Genomic DNA, 20,871 nt, shown 5'->3' with positions numbered 1-20,871 from the left:
TGTCTTTTCCTTAATTACAAAGTCAAAAGTTAGTAGAAAGTTTTCAATGAAATTCTTAAAAACTTATTAATTGCTAACAAGCAATTAAGATAACATAGTTATATAATATAAGTATTGATATGTAAAACAAAACTTGGTGTTCACAAGAATCTTAATTTTTAAAATTTTTTACTTAAGCTAGCTTTAACTTTATCAATAAAAAAAAATAAAATAAGCTGGTTTAGATTTAACTAAATAACAGATTATAAAGGTTTGGATTACTGAGTTTAATATTTTTTTAAATTTATCAAACAAAACTTTATTAACTATTGATATCTTAATTTTGCAATAATTTTTCACTACAAAAATACGGACTTGTTAAATATCTATCATTTAATGAGTAGCTTAAATAAATTAGTTTATGCAAAATTGGAATTAAATCATTTAAACTAAAGCTCTAAGTAAGATATTTTGAATGACCAAAGATAGATGACAATTTTGTATTTTTAATTGACATGAAAAAGTTATACACTTAACTAGCATTATAACTATTATATATTAAAGCTATTTCTAAGCTCTTTAGCTTAGCTTATTACGAAAATACCCATCAGCAAAGAGCTAACTTAAATAAAAAGGTTCTGCTAGCTCAAAATACTTTGTTTTGCTTATTGTTTACAATTTGTATATTAAACTAAGACTTTTTTGAATAAGTTATTGTTTAGACACAAACCGTACTTTATTGATCGTGGATGATTTAATTTAAAATATATTTTTAAATAAAATATGCAGTTTGAAAGTGTTTAATTATTTTCTTATATAAACCAGCATCTTTAACGATGTATTCTAAGCTATACTCTTTTCATAACGGTTTAAAACCTAGACCAAAGTTTCCTCATATGAAAACTTATGAATTAAACATTTTTAAGCCAAAAATATCATAGAACTTTAATTACACAAACTTATAGAATATTTAGTTTCAAAAGCTGCTTTACAAAGCTTAAATTAATTAAAAAGCCTTGTTAAAATCTAAACAAAATACTGATAATCAAAAATAAATAAAATCAATTTTTTTGATAAAAGACCATAAAACTAAAGTAAAAAAATGTTATTGTTTTTATATTTTTATTATAATAAAATTATGCCATTTTGTGTAGTTTGACTACTAGAATAGTCAAAGTATCAAAGATTAAAACAAATAACTACTTTTTTAAGTTTGACAAAGTTTAAGAAAGACTTTTGAAACGGAATTATGTAATTATAAAAAAATAAAAATCGTTGTTTAGTTTTTTCTCAAATAAAGCATTCAAAAATTGTGACAACAAAAACATTTAATTAATCTTGATTTAAACTTACTCTAACAATCGTTAAAATTTATCAAGTTATTTAAAAGGAGTTGATAAAAAGTTTAATCTTGTTTCTTTGAAAGTATTTCAAAAAAATTAAAATACTTTTCTGTTCTTTTTATTTATTAAAACGGAAGTATAAACTCTTTTAAAACATTTGTAACTTAACAAAAGTCCAAACATTTCAAACCAGTTAAAAATTATTTTATCTTTTTCATATAGTGTCAGTTGCGCATTTATAGGTTTTTCACAAAGTTGTTGGGCATAATACGGTCAAGGTAAACATTAAGCGCAGTTAAACAAATATTACGTCAATTTACGATAGTTTACTTACCTATTACTTCTGCTTTTTTTTATTTACTTGTAAACAAAAAGTTTAAAGCTAAAAAGCTTTTTTGTTACACTAATCATTAGTATGATATTATAAGTTTATAGACTTGTAATTTTTTTAGTTTTATTTATCAGCAGTTTCTTGTATACTTATATAAAATTGTGTTTTGTAATCAATAGGCATAATTTTTTGTCTAAAAAGTTTAAACCTTGTTTAAAAAATAAGCCAACGCCTAAAATAATACAAAATAAGTAAAACAAGATATAGAATTGTACAAATATCGAAGTAGCAGAGGTTTTTTGTTTGATGATTTCGTTTTAAAAATCTTTTTATGTAGCTTATCTTTAAAATACTAACTTAATAAGCTTAATTTAAAACTTCGGTTTAATTCAAGATAAAATAAGTCAAGTTTCTTACAATGTTTTATATACTTTATATCTGTTTGTTTATAACGTGTCATTCAGTTTTAATTTATAGTTTAGCCTAGATATATATATATATATTATTAGGTATGAAAATTGTGCATACTTAAACTTGAAGTTTTACGCATAGTTTTAAAAATACTATGAACAAAAATGTTTCAGAAATTTTTTTTTGATTAAACAGTCAGTCTAGAAGTTATCAACATAATATTTACAGTTTTAACTAGTTGCACACTAAAAGTTAGTTTAAAACTTTTTGAAAATAATTTTTTATTAATTATTTAAGTTACTTTATTCAAGTATTTTGTTCAATTTATTCGTAAACGTCACTTTAACTAAAGATTTATTGGAGCAAAAATTTTCGGTTCCGCTTACTACCAAAAAAAGGTTATTATTACGTTTAACTAAGGGTTTTATTTGCTTTTCATATGCTACAACTTTACGTGATGCGTCTTTTATAAATGTTGGTTTTTAAAATCTTTAAAAGTTTTAAATAGATAAATGTGATGAATTTATAGAGTTAACTATTAAGTGTTTTCCTTGTTTTTTGACGCTTTTGAACTAGTATTTTTTTATACATTAAGGTTGCCAGTTTAAAATTTAAATAAAAGATTTTTAAGAATCAAACAATACTTTAAGTTTTTGTTTTAATCGTGTTTAGTTTTTTAGACTAGTTTGGTAAAGTAATACAACTTTTGAAAAAAGTTGTTTAAAGAAAAAATGGTTTTTATAAAAGTAAAATACCTAGTGTTAAACATTAATAGTATATAATATAATGCGACACATGGTATTTTTATTAGGGGTTGCGGAAGAAACACTTATTAAAAAAAAAATTAAAAAAACCCTAACTCGAAACTTTTGTTTTGAGCCTTGTGCGCTTCCTCTTGTTAATATATTTTTCGTTTTTTGTATACTGCGCTTGTTGTCTCATTTTTAGCTTAACCCGCTAGCGTAGCCTACTGATTTAAATGCTTTTTTACGCGCGCACCTTCTAACTTTCTTTCTTCATTCTCTAGCCGACATGCTTCATGTTTAGAGTTGCGTTTCTACATGGCCTGCTGCTGTTGCTTCGCTTGCTGGCTTCACCCGCTTGCGTGGCCTGCTGATTTGGTTGCTTCTCTACGCGGTTAAAATCTTGTGAACATATAGTGTTTTGTTTGTTTTAGGCAAATACTCACTAGAACTATCATAAGTTTTTTACTTCCAAAAAAGTATCAAACATGTTCGGATGATCAAATAAAAACTCACAGCCATGAACTACATAAAAACATACTAAGCTAAATATAAAAATACTAATTAGCTAAAGTTGATTTTTTTTTCAGAATCTTAAGTATTGTAGTTATTATTTCTGAGATGGAAAGTTATCCGAAAAGAAAGAGTAGTAGTGGACTGTTTGTTGTTTTGGTAAGTACTTGTTTGTTTTAACGAATTAAAAAAATATAAACTAGTAACCTCTAATATTATTGAATTAAAATAAAGTACTACAATAAAAGTATATAAAATTGTTTCTAATAGTTTATAAGGTTGAGTTTGTAAAATTTAAATTTTATCTTTCTTATTTATAATAACCAATAACAAAAACTAAATCTGTTTATATTCTGCTAAAGACAGTTAAAAAATTTAAAGCTTTTTGTTATTTTTTTTAAAATATAATTTATGTTAATAGTAGAGTAACAGTTAAAAAAGTACTTTTGTTTTCAACTTTTTTATTTTTAATATAAACTTAATAAAACCTTAATTAATTCTTAATAAACCAATAAAAATTAAGTTTAAAAATATTTAACACGATAATTGTAGTTTTCAGTAAAATGTTCAACACTTATTTCATCTGATTTTAACTTCAGATAACCTTGCTTATTTTAACTATTAAAATTATTATTTCTTGTAATAATTTAACTATGATGTAAATTTTTTGGCAATTTTTTGTTCGGAAAGTTATTTACAATTATATTGTTTAATAGTTTTAAGAAGAAATAAACTTTTTATGTTTTTTATTTTATAATCATAATTAATAAGTTTTCTCAATTTATTGAAATTTAAAACGAATTAATACGGTTGAGTTTTTATTTATAGACTGTTTTTGTTACTCACTTAATGTGATATGTTATTTATTCATGTAAAGTTATTAAATATCTGAAAAGGCTGATTAAAAAAATAAAAATGTTTTTCTTTTCTTTGGTCATTTCTTATAAAGAACTTTATATACAATTTTCATGTCAGTATTAACGCTTCTTAATCGCAATAAGTAAGTTTTAGTTTGCAGATATTAATTCTTACCTGTAAAGTTTACAGTTTGGAAGAGCGTCATTAAATTTTACTACTACACTTTAAAGTATTTGTTTACCTCAAAATTATAAAAAGTTAACACGACTTAGTTTCTATTTTTCAATCGGTTTTTATTTAGAACCGTTTTAATCATGTAAACTTACTAATAGATTTATGGTTAAAGTCCTTATTTTTTGGTGTTACGTGTTTAGAGTTTAAGTTTTGACTGCTAAGTTAAATTAAGTGTGGTGTACGACTCAATGACCGAGAGGTCTTTTTGTACACTTAGGTCCCTAGAACAAAATGCTTTTGAGCAAGTAAGTTTTGGTTAAGTTTTCAGTGCAACAGTTTTAGAAAACTTTAATCACTACTTTTATTTTGTACTGTGTTAATCATGCGTAGTTGATAAAAAATGATCTAGGTTAAGTTGCTAGTCGTTATTTAACTTATACAACTAAAAATACTTGTTTCATTGACTATATTATTCAAATTTAAATTGTTTAATTGCATGATTATATCATTGTTAATAAACAGTGTCGTTTCAAAGCTATAACAAAGTTTTCATGAACTTTATTTATCAAAAATTGTTAAAACTTAATGATTTAAAGCATTAATCCATTTAAAGCATTAATTTTAAATTTTATTGTACACTTTTAATAGAGATTTTGCTGAGTTTTACTGCATTTACTTTTTATAAGTCTTATTAAAGTGTGTATCAAAAAAGGACATTTCTAAGAACTAACTTTTGAAATACAGGAACTTCGAAACCGTCGAACACACAGCGAAGACATAGAAAAAGACCGTGCAGTGTTGATAAGCCTGGCTAAACTTTTGAACATTAAAAAGATTTGCTATGAGCAACTCGGGAACGAAGCAGATAACAAAAATGTAGAAGACAAGAAATGTAACTTTAATAACTTTCTAAGTAACGGTAGGTTGAAATTTTAAACATATGGTTAAAAAATATTTTACTCAGGAATCAAAAAAAAAAAAAAACAAATTGTAAATTACTATTTAAAAAAACATTGTTTATTACAAAACTTACAATTACTTAGTTTTACCAAAAAATTATTTTTAAACTGTGATTCTGCAACAAAAAAATGTTAAATTGACAAATTATGCAAAAAATTGATAAAATGTTGGTAAAAATATATTTTTTTTATACAATAAAAAAACTATTTGTAAATAATATATAATTGTCGATAAGATTATTTTAAATAATTTAGAACCAGTTTATACAACGTAAGGCTAAACATTACAATTTTATTTATAACAACTCAAATTGTAAACTAACACAATACCTTTATAATTTTGTTTAAAAAAATAATTTTTATAAACTTTAACTTAGCTTCAATTGTATATCTTTATTTCGTACAATAATCTTATAAGTCATTATAAAGTATTCAAATTTAAACAACTTTTTTCCTATAATATTACTATATTTTACTAATTTTCGGCATAGTTAGTCATTTTAACAATTTTTATATTGCAAAAACAACAGTCTGAAAATCCGTTTTTGCTGTTAAACTGTAAATTTTTGAATGAATTACAGACATAAATTTTTCTTTTAATTAATAAGAGCTAGTTATAAACTTAAAATATTTTTTTATTACAGCTTTTAGTGTACTGAGACATTTTATTATTAAAAACTTTAATTTTATTATTAATTAATAAATTTTAAATACTAACACTTAACAGCGTTTTACATAATAATCTAAATATTATACTAGTACATAAAAGTTTAAAAAACTTGTTTAGTTAAGTAAAACCTGCCTAATTATTTTAAAACTTGATGAACATAAAAGTTAAAGTTAAATAAAAGTTTTACGCAACCGTAGAGTAATTATTATAAGTATGAAGTAATAAGCTAGATAACAAACCCTTTCAATGAAACTGTTTGAAGCCTATAGTGTAATGTTGAAGCCTACTCACTCTATTTCATTTATTAAGCTGTTATTAAACTTTTGTTTTTAATAAAAGAGGGTTTTGCAAGCTAAATTTTTTAATTGGCAGCTTGGCAGAAGATACAAAATATTACTTTCTTTATTAAATATCATCTTTTATCAGTTAATTACCCATTTAATTTTTCGCCTAATATTACTAATTGACCCTTTAGCCAAAGTAGCTCCTAAAAGAGCGATATAGCTTATTTTGAGGGACCAAATTCAAGACATAAGTAACTTTTATTTTTTTTTCAGTTGCATCACACGCAAATGATGATGACAACAAAATAGATTACTTGATGCTTTTTGTTCTAGCAGAGTGCGAAAATGTAAAAAGTGCAATAAAATTTGAGCTTTTCGACAACAACTTTCCCAGAATTGACATCAGTCTCGGAATGATCATGAAGCCGTTACTTGCAAATAATTGTATAGGTTTAAAAAACAAACCAAAAATTGTATTTGTTCATGTAAGTTATGTTTGTTCGTAGGTTAGAAATATTCTTTGTTTCACTAAACCTTGTCAATTTTTGTTATTAAGTTTAATAAACAATTAGTGGAGTAAGAAAAAATAGTGTAAAAATACAAAAAAATATAGCTTTTGACTTGTAGGCTCCAGAAAAAGTAAGAGGCCAAGTATCGAAAAATAGTAGACCAAAAGTAGAACCTTTCGGTTACGATACACCAAATCACGCTGATTTTTACATTTGCATTTCAAGACCCAAAGGTTTGATTTTTTACATTTGTTTATTCGAAGAGTTGTTGTTGTAATAACATAATGAAATATATTTTGTTAGATTATTAAAAACTAGCTGTTTGAGAAATAATAACAATATATATCTATAAAATTTAAAATCACTTCTTTAAATATGATTTATGTGGGAACGGAACAAAATTGCACGAGGGGACTAAACTGCACGAAGATACTTCTGTACGAAGACAAATTTGCACGAGAGCACTAAATTGCACGAAGACAGTTTCACACCAAGGGTCAACATTGCACGAGTTACATTTTTGCACGAGAGTAAAAAAAAACAGAAAAAGAAAAAAAAAACCTAAAAAAAAACTAAAAGATAAATTTATAATAAAACGAAGAAAAAAAAACTAAAAAAGACTATTATTAAAAAAATAATAATAATTAAAATAAAAAAAAAAGATTTGAAAAAAGCTACCGACCGAGAGTAAGGGTTAGGGGTAACAGTGATGATAGAAAAACAATTAAACTAAAAAAAATTAAACCCGTGCAAAAATAACTCCGTGCGAAATTGTCTGCTCAGGCAAAAATGTCTTCGTACAAAAGTGACCCTTTGTAAAATTTTATCTTCGTGCAATTTTATCCCCTCGTGCAATTTTGTTCGCTCGTGCAAGTTTGAGTGCTATCCAATTTGCATACCTTCTAATTCAGTTACCAAAACTATGTTTTTTAAAGTTTGCACTTACTTTTCTGAACGGTAAAAAATTGCTACCTTTAGATATTTTTATATCAAAGTTCTGTAAATGTTAAGTAAACGGAAAAATAATAATTTATCAAAATTAACCAATTACTTTGTAAGAGTTTTACATGATGGCATAAAAATAATTCAAGTATTTTAAAGACTCATAAATATTTTAGTTAAAAGTTGATATTTCATTCAAACTCGACAAATATCTAATAATGATACGAAATCCTAAAATTATCATGATAGAGAAAAATGTTTTCTTTATTTTACGCAATGGTTGTTTTATAAGTTCATCTATATATTTCGTTATTTGTATTGCAGAAGTTAAAGAAGCTGGGAACAAACCGAATTTTCTTACGTTGCTGTACTCAATCTTGTTGAAGTTCCCTAAACACGAACTTAACCAAGTAGTTCATTTGTAATTTTGTGTTTATTTACTTTTATATACGATTATCAGTCAATGTTGCATGCTTTTTAAAACATATTTAAAGTTACAAAGCATATTAGAATAAATTTTATGATGTTTTAAAAACTTTAATTTTGATTTTTATTGCGTATGATTTAATATCTAAAAGTTTTTTTTTGTATTCAATAATTTATACTATCTTAAAGAGTGTCACTATTTTTGCAAGTTTGTTAGAAAATTTAAAACACACTTGTTGTTAACAAAGACATCGAAAACTTATAATAAAACATTCTAAACGTCTACATATGTTTTAAAAGACAGGAAAAAAATAAATACTAGTCTAGTGTAGAGTTAACTTTTTAAACTTTCAAAAAGGTATACATTTGTTTTGTTTAGATTATGCTGATTCTACAACGAGAAACGTTGAAATACAACAAGGAAATTTCAAAAGAAGCAGAAAAAAATAATAACGAAGATGACTCGAGTGACGAAGAAAATTTTACTGAGACAAATCATTCTCTCAGGCTGTGGAACTGCTCAAGATTGCGTACAAAGTTGTTCTTGTGTCCCAAGGTAATTATTTTAAATAACTTATTTCTGAGCTTGTAGGGATTTATTTAACAATTAAAAAAAAAAATTTGCAAAATTTAATGTCAAAACTCTTTTTTTTTTTGTCTTTTAGTTTTACTTCTAATTGATCAATAATAGTTCTTAATTTTTACAGAAACGAAAAACTTTCGAGATCTTATTTAAGGAAGTTTTAATTAGCATTATAGTTTAAGTTCTAAATTAAACAATAAACGTTAATTACTTATAAAAATACAAGGAGACAAGTTTTCGAAATTATTTTTTTCTTAAAAACTTAAAAAAATTGGTTAAACTTTAATACCTTTAAACTAAGTTGCTGTCGTGACTTATATCATCGTTAAATGTTTTTGATTTTAATTAGTTTAATATAAAACTCATTTATAACAAAACACTTAAGTTTATCTTATTATGTGTTGCTAAAAATTTAATTCAAAAAATTATAAACTAAAACATTAAAAAAAATTGAGTTTTATGACTTTAATTCTAATACTGTCTCTTTTAAGTTTTTCTACTATGAAAAAACAATCTGTTACGTTACAAAAACACTCTATTATTAAAAAATATTTTTGTAAAATTAAAACGTATTTCATTAGTTTGAGATTAAAAGTTTATCTACGGCTTTAAACTTAGTTCTACAACTTGTTCGAACTTTTTAAGTTCTTAACGCATAATTTATTTGAATGGAACTACATATCGGGCTTTGATTATATCTAATTCGAAAACTTGTCTAGATTAAATAAGAAACTAAGTAAAGAAAAATTATTTAACGTATAACGACTAAAGTAAATTTTAGCTTGTTATTAAGCTGGTTAGTAGTGATCGTTAAAACAGCTTATTTATTTTGGTGCATTAGACAAGAATACATATTTTTAGAAAAAGGATAAGAATAATGATGAAACTCAGCAAACTTCATCGGGAAGAACATTTTGAAAAAACTGATAAAACTGAAAAAACTGATTAATTAGCAACTTTTTATAAAAATGAAAACTTTAACCTAGTTTACATAATTTGATATTAAAACAAGATTTTTTATTTTATTTTTTTTTGTAACTACTTTATGTATAAACAGAATTTTAACTGCAAACTGTTAGCTGTACTTTATAATAGTAATGAACAAATCAAAATGTTTACTTTCCTGAACCGTTTTTCAAACCACTTTAAAAATTATTTTTATAGTAACAAATATTTTAGGTTTTTTGAAAGAGTTAATGTTTGAAGGTACTACTTGAAACTAGTTTACATGAAAATGGGTAAGACAAAAGTATTAATTATAGTTTTGAAACTGCTTATATTTTACGTAAAAACACCTTTTGAAAAATTTATTACGTTAATATTTAGTTCTTCAATAATATATTAAATGCATTAGTTATTACAAACTTTAAAATCAAAGCTTAATATAAATAAATTTGTTTTAAAGTGTGATGTAAATTTGTTTTTTTAGAATGATGCTATAAGAAAACATTTATCGCAAAAATATCTAATAAATTAAAAATTGTTTTATACTTTTGACTAAAAACAAACTTAATCGTGATTAAACTACAAGATGGAACTTTACTCATCCTAAAACCGTATGTTGACAATCAACATGAAAATGAAAACAATATGGTGTTTGTGAAAAAAGTTAAAAACTACTCCAAGCTAATGGAGCATGTTAAAAATAAATATAACAAAAAATCACATATGAATATTTCGTTGATGAGTAGTCATGGAGAAGGTTAGGTTATATTGATTAGTAAATTAAATAATTTCAATACAATAAAAATTACCAAAACATGATTTAATTGATTTAGTTACATGAGCAAGACTTCAATAATAAACTGTCACTTTCTTTTAAACTTTGTTTACATAGTACTCACTTAATGCCACTTTTTATAAGGTTTATATACGAATATTTGTATTTATAACTTTAAACTTTATGAATATAATTCAGTGCAACTAATACTTGTATGTTTTGACTATGTATGCTTTTTAGCGGCTTATATTAATTAAGGGTTTTCTATTTGATGTAAATTTTTGTTGCTAAATCACTATATACATAAAAAACTAAAAAGTAAGTAGAATTTTTTAACTCAGTTAAGCATAATTTTATTCAAAAGCGTTTGAAGTATATTCTATTTTGATTTTTTTTCGTATTTTTATTTAGGCTGTTTTTAAATTAAACGCAAAGATTTTACAGACTCGATCATATTAAAAGACGATGACGACTACCAAACATTTTTAGAAGTTTTTAGAGACGTTAAAAAAGAAATTAAAGTACATTGTAAGTTTTGTTTAGCGATATAATTTTTGCGATAAAACTCTAATAATTATTTTTATAAATAATTATTAAAACTCTACTACTTTAGTCAGCTTGTATCCTTCAATCGGAAGTTTAACAATCTTCTTAAATATTTTAAACTTCTGTAATAAGTCTTCTGTTTTCGTACATAAAATCAAAATTATACATACAACTTTTGTTTTTGACGCCTAAAAATGTATGATTACGGTGAAAGAAAATAAATTTTGTGAATTAATACCTAAAATGAATATTCACTATACAAAATAGAACTTTACTATGTTCTTTTGAAGAAAATCCACTTTTTTACCTCGTTATGTTTGTTTACTAACAAATGTTTGATATTGAAACTTAAAAAAATTAGTTATACTTTTAAAATTCTTAAAACTAAAAAAAAAAATTATTTTTTACTGAATAAAAATGGCACAGATAGTGCAAAAACTCAATATAAAACTATTAAAGTAGTTTAAAATAGTTTTTTTATGCTAAAATTTGCTACGTAATTAAAAAAAAAGCTTTAGCTATTCTTTTTGTATAACTTATTAATATATTTTTAACTGTTTTTATAAAAATACTTGTTTAATTTTCAAATCTCTTACTTGAGTAAATTGTAAATGTATACTTAATTTTGTAAAATTAATAAATTGTGTTCATTAATGACGCATTAATGCTTGATTAAATTTTGTATTGTAAATGATAATTCTTTCTTAATTCTAACATACTCAGTTTTTAGGTAATGATGTTTAGTTTAATACATTTTTACTACCTCTGTATTTTTAATTACTTTAATAATTAATTAGTAATACTAAATCAAACAAAAGTTGGGCTTATTATAGATTGTTATACTTAAACCTTCTTAAGAAACATCATTAATAAAAAAAAGTTAACTAAATATTCTATAATTTCTTGAAGTTTAATCATCATTTCAGTAGTTTAAAAAGATAATTATAATTTTTTTGAAATATTTTTTGTAGTAAATTCAAAAGTAAAACATTAAAGTACAAGCATGTTTTGAATAATGATTTAAAAATTTACAGTCAGATCAACAAAAAAACTTAAACCTACTGAAGATCATAAATTTCCTGTGCAAAAAACTTCAGAACTTCGGTTGGTTTGTTTTGTTTTGATTGTATAAAAAAAATTTAAAGGCTTTAATCAAGTATAATGCATTTCAAAGATAGTTAAAGTATTTTTATAGATCAAAAAAAGTATTTAAAAAATATATTTGTTGTTTTTTTATGTAGATCAATGTAACTTATTTATTAAAAATAAGTAGGTTAAAAAAAAGTATACTTAAAAAAAATCATTTAAATTCTGATTTATATTTGTTATTTACTTTATTTTTAACATTATCTAGTTCAATCAAAATTTAATCGCTATAAAATGGTATTTGTACTTTTGAAATTGTAAAAATCTAAAAGCATTTGTAAGTATATTTGTTCTTAAAGTGTTAATTTAAGTGACACTCTTTTTTTAAATAATTTAGGCCAAATAACATTAGCACTGTTATCATTTATATTTCATCAATACTTGTTTGAGAGGTACGTGTTTATTTTTGAATTCTCAATAATTAAAGTTGTAATTAGTTTATTTGTAATAAACAAATTCAAAGTTGCATACCAGACTAAGTCATATCTTTAAAACTTTAAAACTATCGTTTAAAGCTATATAGTAATTTTATATATAGTACTATATATATTATATACATATATAATACTATAAGATGTAACGTTATAAGGCGTTAAATCCTGGAGATCCTGATAAGCTAAGCTTATCGGAATGTATATCACAGATGTTCTTGTGCTAAAACTTTATTTCAACTAACGGCGTTTCACTGCTCTCAAATAAATTTAAGAACAGATCTAAGGAGTCTATAAAATGTTAACACACATTAGAAAAAAAGCAGAAAAAAGCATGTATAATTATGTATAGTATTTATCTAGGTAGTAACTATAAATGGACTTTATGGTTTAAAAACAAAGTTTGGGATAAAAGCATAAAATTATAAAATTGTCTACAAAAAAAAAATTTAATAAAAGTAGGCACTAACCTCAAAAAGCTCTAAGAATAGGCAGATTTTAAAAATGAAAATTAAATTGAGTTGTGCAGAAATGTTACGTCATAATAATTTTAACAAATTGTTCAATAATTTATACAGCTTAAAAACATGAAGTATTAAACTTTCAAGTATATGTGAGTTCTGTGAAATAAATTAGTACATAAATAGACAGAGTTATTTAAAGTAGAATCGTCGGTTATGGGGACAGATATTCGATAAATCTTGCCGTTTATTCAGAAGTAGGTCTTTATCTTCTGCTGCAATTACTGCTCTTTCTGTATTGCAAGTTGGGCAAATTCTACTTACTCCGTTGGATGTATGTTTGATCTTTGAAACAATACTCCACTCCATGTTTGGCCTTTTACCGTACCTGTGAAAAAAGCTCCAGACATAATCCGATAAACGCGTGCTTTGTTTTTTATTTATATTTTTAAAAGTATGTTTATGATTAGCATATCTATCCTTGAAACTACCTGCTGTACTTCCAATATAAATTTTATCTGGGCCCTTACTTTCAACTTTAACTTTATAAATTACATTTTTAATTAAACAATTACCTTTTAATGGGCAGTTATTGTGTAATTTATAAAGTTAAAGTTGAAAGTAAGGGCCCAGATAAAATTTATATCGGAAGTACAGCAGGTAGTTTCAAGGATAGATATGCTAATCATAAACATACTTTTAAAAATATAAATAAAAAACAAAGCACGCGTTTATCGGATTATGTCTGGAGCTTTTTTCACAGGTACGGTAAAAGGCCAAACATGGAGTGGAGTATTGTTTCAAAGATCAAACATACATCCAACGGAGTAAGTAGAATTTGCCCAACTTGCAATACAGAAAGAGCAGTAATTGCAGCAGAAGATAAAGACCTACTTCTGAATAAACGGCAAGATTTATCGAATATCTGTCCCCATAACCGACGATTCTATTTTAAATAACTCTGTCTATTTATGTACTAATTTATTTCACAAAACTCACATATACTTGCAAGTTTAATACTTCATGTTTTTAAGCTGTATAAATTATTGAACAATTTGTTAAAATTATTATGACGTAACATTTCTGCACAACTCAATTTAATTTTCATTTTTAAAATCTGCCTATTCTTAGAGCTTTTTGAGGTTAGTGCCTACTTTTATTAAATTTGTTTTTTTGTAGACAATTTTATAATTTTATGCTTTTATCCCAAACTTTGTTTTTAAACCATAAAGTCCATTTATAGTTACTACCTAGATAAATACTATACATAATTATACATGCTTTTTTCTGCTTTTTTTCTAATGTGTGTTAACATTTTATAGACTCCGTAGATCTGTTCTTAAATTTATTTGAGAGCAGTGAAACGCCGTTAGTTGAAATAAAGTTTTAGCACAAGAACATCTGTCATATATAATACTATGTAGTACTTTGTCTAAATAGGTAACAGTATAAAAGTTTAAAACATAAGAACTTTTTTATGTAAAATTTTTAAGGTTAGTTCAAAGCTCATACACATCAACGTTTAAATTTTCAGTTTAAATCGATATATTAACGATAATTTACATAAAGGTTTTTAAAATAATTGTATAAAATAATTATTTTTTTAACATATGATACATATACTATAAATTATTTTTTTTTAACCTGTGGGATAAAATAAAATGAATTGATATGTGGGACATTAAAAACCTTGCAATAGTATATTGAATGTTCGAAAAAGTCAAGGAATTACCTAAGCTCTAGTAAAGTAAGAATAACAGTTCGACTAATTTATGTCATTAAATTATTTTTTTCTTTTTAAGTTACCTTAAAATAACAACTTTATGTCTGTTAAAAAATAGTTTTAAAAAGTAGTAGTAGAGTAAATGATAGAAAATTATAAGTTATAAATAAATATAACTTACATTGCAATTTAAAAAAACGGAGTTTATTATTTAATTGAAGGTAGTTAAAAATATAATATACTTAATCAGTGTTATACCGGATGCAAAGATCTGGATCCGACTGGATTTTGACCTCAAAGTAGATTCGGTCAGATTTGAATCTAATTTATTGCAATAAGCGATTCTGTATTTTATTTCTTGAAAAAAAAAACTTATATTTAAAAAATAGTTTCAATAAAATAGTAACAAATTTTTTCCCGAAAACAGTCAAAAAACTGATTAGCAGTATTATTAAACCTCTAATAGCAAATTAGATTCAGTCAGATTTCGACAAGAAAAAAAAATCTGGATCCGGTATACCACTAATTAAACTAATAAAACTAAAGTTATTAAAATAAATCACACATCATAATGAAAAGTCAAACTAAGAAACACGCTGAATTTATTTTAAAGCAAATTTAAACTTTTAGAAGCACAGAGCTATTAAAAGCTCATAAAGTTAAAATTCTTATTTATTAGGTTCGTGGATATAGAAGAGCTTCCTGAACAAAGCATCCCAGTAGTTGATGTTGATGATTTTGATAAAAAAGAGATAAAAAACGGAAAATTTCTTATTACATACTGTGTTAGTACACATATTTACTTAAATAATTGTAAAAAAAAGCAAAATGCTTTTTATGTATTTAGGTATTACATACTTTCTGTTGTTATTTATTTACTTATCTAACCTTTCGCAGACTTAATGTAAGTTTGTACGTTTTTGTGGTAATACAAGCTTAATTTATATTAACATTTTTTAATACTTAAAATTTTTCCTTTCTTATTGTGTAAAAAACGTTAACTAATTGTAAACAGTAAAAATATAAGATAAAAGGAAATGCGAGTTTAAATAAAACTTATCAAACGAAGTTATTTAACAATGCTTTCTTAGTTGCATTTTTTTATAAAAGTACACCTATTTTGTGTAGTTAATTGCTTAATAATTTAAATTAGAATGTTCTAGGTTTTTATTTATTATTTTGTTAAAAATTGAATAAAGATGTGCAAATTAAATAAGTTGTTTACTACTAGGTTTCGGTGGCAAAAAATTGCGACCTTTTCAAGTATAATAACATAGTAAACTGCACGTAACAATGTAACTTATCTGTAATGGTATTTAAAACTTATTCATGCACAAGAATCTAAACAAAGAACTAAAATGCTACATATTCGAAAATTCAAGCTTATAGCTAGTTTTAAATTAATGTAATGAGTCAAAAAACAATAAATAAACTGAATTTAGTGCTTTTAAAAAACATTATACCAAGAAATTTGTCAAAATTAAATTAAAAACTATCTTAAGTTGGAATTTAAGCCAAGTATCAACAAAACGTTAACAAAACTCAAAGTCACTGAAAAATATTCTTATCTAAGTTTTATATGCTTTCAAGTTTATTAATAAAAAAATGTTTTTGTGTCTGCATGAGTTCATTTATTCCATTCTTTTGTTAATACATTTTGTATCAGATTAATGTATAAATAAAGTCTTTTTTAAACACAACCTTCATGTTATTGTTCCTGGTTTAGACTTTTTTCCTTTTTTAGAATTTTCCAAGATAACGAGTAGTGCTTGTTTTCATTTTTTAATTTGTGTATTAGTTTTGAAAGCTCAGTTGATTGTTTGTAGTGGAGGTAGTTTTTGTCGTTTGGTAATTACTTGAGGTATTGTGTGTTGTTTTTTTATCTGATTAGCACTTAGTCCGATGTGTATTTCTGATGTATTGTATGTTTTTATTATTACCTGGTAAATCAATTTTTCTGCCCTACATTCTCCTCCTTCCATCGGCCACTTTTTTTTTTTCGCACTTACATGATTCATCTTTGTTTATTTTATTGTTGTTTATTAGTTTTTTTACAATTGTTTTAATGTTTGTCATGAAGTTGTAATCTATTTTTATATTCATTTTGTTTAAACACTTTTTTAACTTATTATTTTGTCCTATTTAACATTTTAGTTATTTGTATATTCAATTTATGCATGAATAAGTTTTAAATTTACATTATAGATAACCAGCATTGTTATGTATACTTTACTATTTTATTATACTTAATAAGGTCGCAATTTTTTGCCACCGAAACCTGATAACCAACAAATTATTTAATTGAACATCTCTATTTAAATAGCTATATATGTTCAAAATTGGTAGTACAATTCAATTAAGTCTGAGATTTCGACTTAACTAAAGGATAGTTAAGACGAGGGTTTCCAAAGTAACGAAAATTTTTGCAAACTAAACCAATAAAAAAGTTCAGCACACCCAAACTTTTGATTTAGTTATATGTTTTGTTACATTTCACTTTATTCTCAACTATACAATGAGTAAAAAAATGATTTAAAATAGTCATTCTGTACCCTAAGTTAAGTTAATGAAAAAATTATAAATATCTAATGTAGTACAAAATAAAAAGACAAAAAACTTACCTTATCTGTATTTAGCTTTAATCTTTATTTTAATCGCATGAAACTGGCTTTTTTTTGTGCACCTTAGAAATTTTCTGCACCCAAAAATAAGTTTCGCGCACACCGTGAAAACATGTGGTTTAGACTAACAGTGCTTGTTTTTAGATTTTAAACTATAAATGTTACGTGTGTAGTAAGTAAGTTAAGTATCGAACAAGTAAAGCTAAAACAGAAGGCTTCTGAAAAGTAGAGTTAAAAAATTAAACTAATAAAATCCTTTTCGTTATATTTAACTGTTCAATACACGGCCATTAAGTTTATAAAAAATAGTAAAACTTTTTATACTAAACACTACTGTTTAAATTAATAGTTTAGTTTTTTTCAGGATAAGTTTGAAGATATTAAAGAAGAGGTTAAAAACGATGTTTATTACTATGAAAATATTGCAAAAAACTTAGGTTTTTCAAAATATAACATTGAGAAAATGAAAAACCCAAGTAAAGATGAGCTGCTTAAGTATTTTGATTCATGTAATTGTTTTATTGTGTTTCTTTCTATTTATTTCAAATTTTTTATATTTGAGTATAAATATTATTTAAATATTTTTTTTTTATATTTAGAAAATAAATATATAACAATAAATAAATTACTTTACAACATTTAAATAAGATAATAAATTAAGTCTATTGTTTGATAGTTTTAAATTTTTAAAGTTTAAATTTTTTTCTGCAATTTTGCTAAGATTAAAATTGTTACTAAACGTTTTTATAATATAGTTTTTTCACTATGTTGTTAAAATCTTTAGTGGTTTGTTTTATGGAAGACAATTTTATTTGCTAAGTTAAAAAATGTGTTGAACAGTTAAATTAAGGTAATCTAAAACTTATAATTTATTTATACAAAATTTAAACTCATTGATAAAGTTAAATAAAAAGTGATGCACAAAGAGTTCACTAGAAGACTTTAGTCTGTTTTTTTTTTTAATTTTTCAGTCTAGAGTTGAAACAAACATTTATTTTTTTAGGTGGTGATCAAAATGACGTAGACTGTTTTATATTTGCTTTCAGTGGTCACGGAAACATTGAAACAGGTAAAAATTGTTTTTTTTTGTTAAAAGTTTTATTGACTTTTAAATATAAGTCTCTTAATAGGTACTGAATGTGATTGGGTTGGTGAATATATTTTTCTCCAAAACGGTGAAACAGTGAAAGTACGCGAACTGGTTGAGAGGTTAACGAGAAATGAATTTTTAACTGACATTCCGAAAATTATGCTATTGGACGTGAGTTTTCGTTTTTAGAAAACACATTAAGTTATTTTGCAGTAATTTTGATGCTACTTCTTGACTTTAACAATACTAAAAAAAATGTTATAAAAAAGCCTTATGATAAAAAAAAACTACAAACCATATGTTTCTATTTATCAAAAAACCATAAATTTAACGAATAATTTCTAATTTAAAACTTTATAAATAGTAAATTTGTAGTAGATTTTTTGTTTGTAAAAAATAAAAACTGTAAATTTGATACATAAAAAACTAGTTTAAGTTTAGAAATACGTTATACTACTGTAAAATGTATTAAATTAAAATTATTTTAGTACTTGAAGTTTTATTTGACTTATTTGTTAAATAACAAATAACTTTAGATTTTAAATTACGATATCTATTTTATTTTCTCTATTAAATTTTAATATAGTAACATTTGAAGTTTTTTGTACACCAGATTTTTAATTTTTTATTGTAACGATTTTAAAAGATCCTTTGCTAGTTCGTTATAATCGTTAAATTGTGTTCGATTTTTTAATGTAAACATAAGTATTACCATCTAAACTAAAAACTAATAACACTAGTCGAGTAACTTTAGTTATGTTGTTTTTAATGTGTTGTTTTTTCAATATTAAATATCATATAGATCTTTTGTAATTTAAGGCTTGTAGAGGAAAATATAACGAACGAACATACGAATGTGATGAAGAAGACATCAGGTACTTATCAGAAGAGACCACTACTACCAACATGGAAAACATTATCCTCGCCTACTCTACAATCCCTAGTTTGTTTTTCTAGACAAATCTTAAATTTTATTGTTTATTTTCATTAGTAGTTTATAATAACTTTTTTACAGCTAATTTGTACTAAAAATTACTCTCTTATAACAATTTTAAGTTTTACTTAATTTAAAAAGTATTATTTTGTATAAAAGTTAATTCTTAAACAAAAATTTTTAAAAATCTAAATTGTTATAAATTGTGCTCAAAGTTTTGCGTAAGATTAATAATTTTTTAGACAAAGTTTCTTGGACCGGTGATCGTGGGTCTCAATTTACTGAATGTTTATACAAAAAGGTCGTTGAAGACCAAAAACTAAGCGAGTTTCATCAGGTTTTAACTTAAATACTTTTTTTTTTAAATATTTAGGTTTGTTGAACTGTATTTAGAAATATCTTTAATTAAAGCTTTAACAAACTTGTTTGATTACTTTCAAGAAACAAACTGAAAAAAAGGTTAGTGTTTTTTTGGTTAACTAAACTCTAGTTTTTTTTTTGTACTCGTATTAACAAATTTTTATGCCTACTGACTAAATATTGACTGTTCTATATCACAAAACTTGTTTACAAGCATTTGTATGTGCTGATCGTTAACTAACGAACGATAGGTAATTTACAAAAAACTAATTAAGTTTCTTTGTTTAAACACGTGCGCTTTTTGGTGTTTAAAAAAGTTGTGTAAATAGTCGAATAAACGTTTTTCAATTCCTCTCACAGCTGCTGACAGAAGTGAATGATCGAGTAGCCGCGTGTGACATTTTTTATGACGAAGTTGAAGGAATCAAACAAACGTCTTGTTTCCGCAGCAGCCTTTGTGAAGAGCTTTACTTTAAATAGCTGACAGTGTTCATAGTACTCTTGATATGTTTTTGTTTTGTCATTTTATATTGTGTGTTTAATTGTTTAATTATTAAATTTTACTTTATAGTATACGTTGATACGCATACTGTTTTTTAAATCGTCTTTAAACTAATAAACGCTTAAAAATCTCAATGTAAAGAAATTATTTGAAAACTTTTAAACAAAAGAGTGTTGTTAAACATTTTATAATTATAATCAACGTAATTCAAAAAAGCAACCGTTTAATCTTACGTTCACAGCAAAGTTGTTAATTTTTTCTAGAACATGAACAGTTTTATTTTAAATTTGTTTTCTTATTTAAGTAATTCAAAAACTAATACTTAATGGCATATTTTTTGGTAAACTACGTGCTAAAGTGTTTACTTAGCAAATATATTAACTAAATAATACTAGTACCTCAAAAAACGAATAATCAATAGTCGTTGAATACAGTAAATGTAGAAATATTTTTGTCTTGGTTAACTAAAACTCTTTTTAACATTTTCTTACCTAACATTTGTAGATGTATTTACAAATTTGTTTGAAAAAAAAAAGATAAAACATATGGTAAGCTTACTATTTTTTTACTTTCCTACTAAGTAAAGAATATACTTATTGTAAATTTAAAAAA

At 24.3% G+C, this 20,871-nt stretch overlaps 2 protein-coding genes across 2 annotated transcripts; both read left to right on the top strand.

The window, feature by feature from the left end:
* The first annotated feature begins 3,401 nt into the window (after positions 1-3,401).
* On the top strand, positions 3,402-9,898 carry LOC145840727 (uncharacterized). Its single transcript, XM_082948053.1, has 7 exons — positions 3,402-3,479; positions 5,097-5,271; positions 6,539-6,750; positions 6,893-7,007; positions 8,041-8,126; positions 8,522-8,698; positions 9,587-9,898. Exons 1-7 carry the CDS (start codon positions 3,429-3,431, stop codon positions 9,641-9,643), a joined length of 873 nt encoding a protein of 290 aa, XP_082804179.1. The 5' UTR covers positions 3,402-3,428; the 3' UTR covers positions 9,644-9,898.
* A 3-nt stretch (positions 9,899-9,901) lies between these two features.
* LOC145840726 (uncharacterized) lies at positions 9,902-20,374 on the top strand. The gene is made up of 11 exons (XM_082948052.1): positions 9,902-9,963; positions 10,257-10,427; positions 10,890-10,973; positions 12,026-12,095; positions 15,432-15,537; positions 17,738-17,882; positions 18,377-18,442; positions 18,504-18,634; positions 19,283-19,406; positions 19,640-19,734; positions 20,118-20,374. The coding sequence occupies exons 1-11, from the start codon at positions 9,954-9,956 to the stop codon at positions 20,235-20,237; spliced, it is 1,122 nt and encodes a 373-aa protein (XP_082804178.1). The 5' UTR covers positions 9,902-9,953; the 3' UTR covers positions 20,238-20,374.
* Positions 20,375-20,871: the final 497 nt, after the last annotated feature.

This window comes from Thalia democratica, chromosome 7 (assembly GCF_965202585.1).
Source record: "Thalia democratica chromosome 7, ktThaDemo2.hap1.1, whole genome shotgun sequence".
Taxonomy (NCBI): domain Eukaryota; kingdom Metazoa; phylum Chordata; class Thaliacea; order Salpida; family Salpidae; genus Thalia; species Thalia democratica.
The sequence above is the reverse complement of the archived record's forward strand: the minus strand, read 5'-3'. Positions and strand labels throughout refer to the sequence as shown.

Bases quoted from the DNA above. Each gene is read 5' to 3' on its own strand.
- LOC145840726 (XM_082948052.1), top strand. The intron at 10,428-10,889 runs GTTAGGTTATAT...AAGATTTTACAG, and splicing joins GATGAGTAGTCATGGAGAAG to ACTCGATCATATTAAAAGAC. The intron at 12,096-15,431 runs GTTGGTTTGTTT...CTTATTTATTAG, and splicing joins CAAAAAACTTCAGAACTTCG to GTTCGTGGATATAGAAGAGC.
- LOC145840727 (XM_082948053.1), top strand. From the start codon at position 3,429: ATGGAAAGTTATCCGAAAAGAAAGAGTAGTAGTGGACTGTTTGTTGTT. The intron at 5,272-6,538 runs GTAGGTTGAAAT...TTTTTTTTTCAG, and splicing joins TAATAACTTTCTAAGTAACG to TTGCATCACACGCAAATGAT. The intron at 6,751-6,892 runs GTAAGTTATGTT...TTTGACTTGTAG, and splicing joins CAAAAATTGTATTTGTTCAT to GCTCCAGAAAAAGTAAGAGG.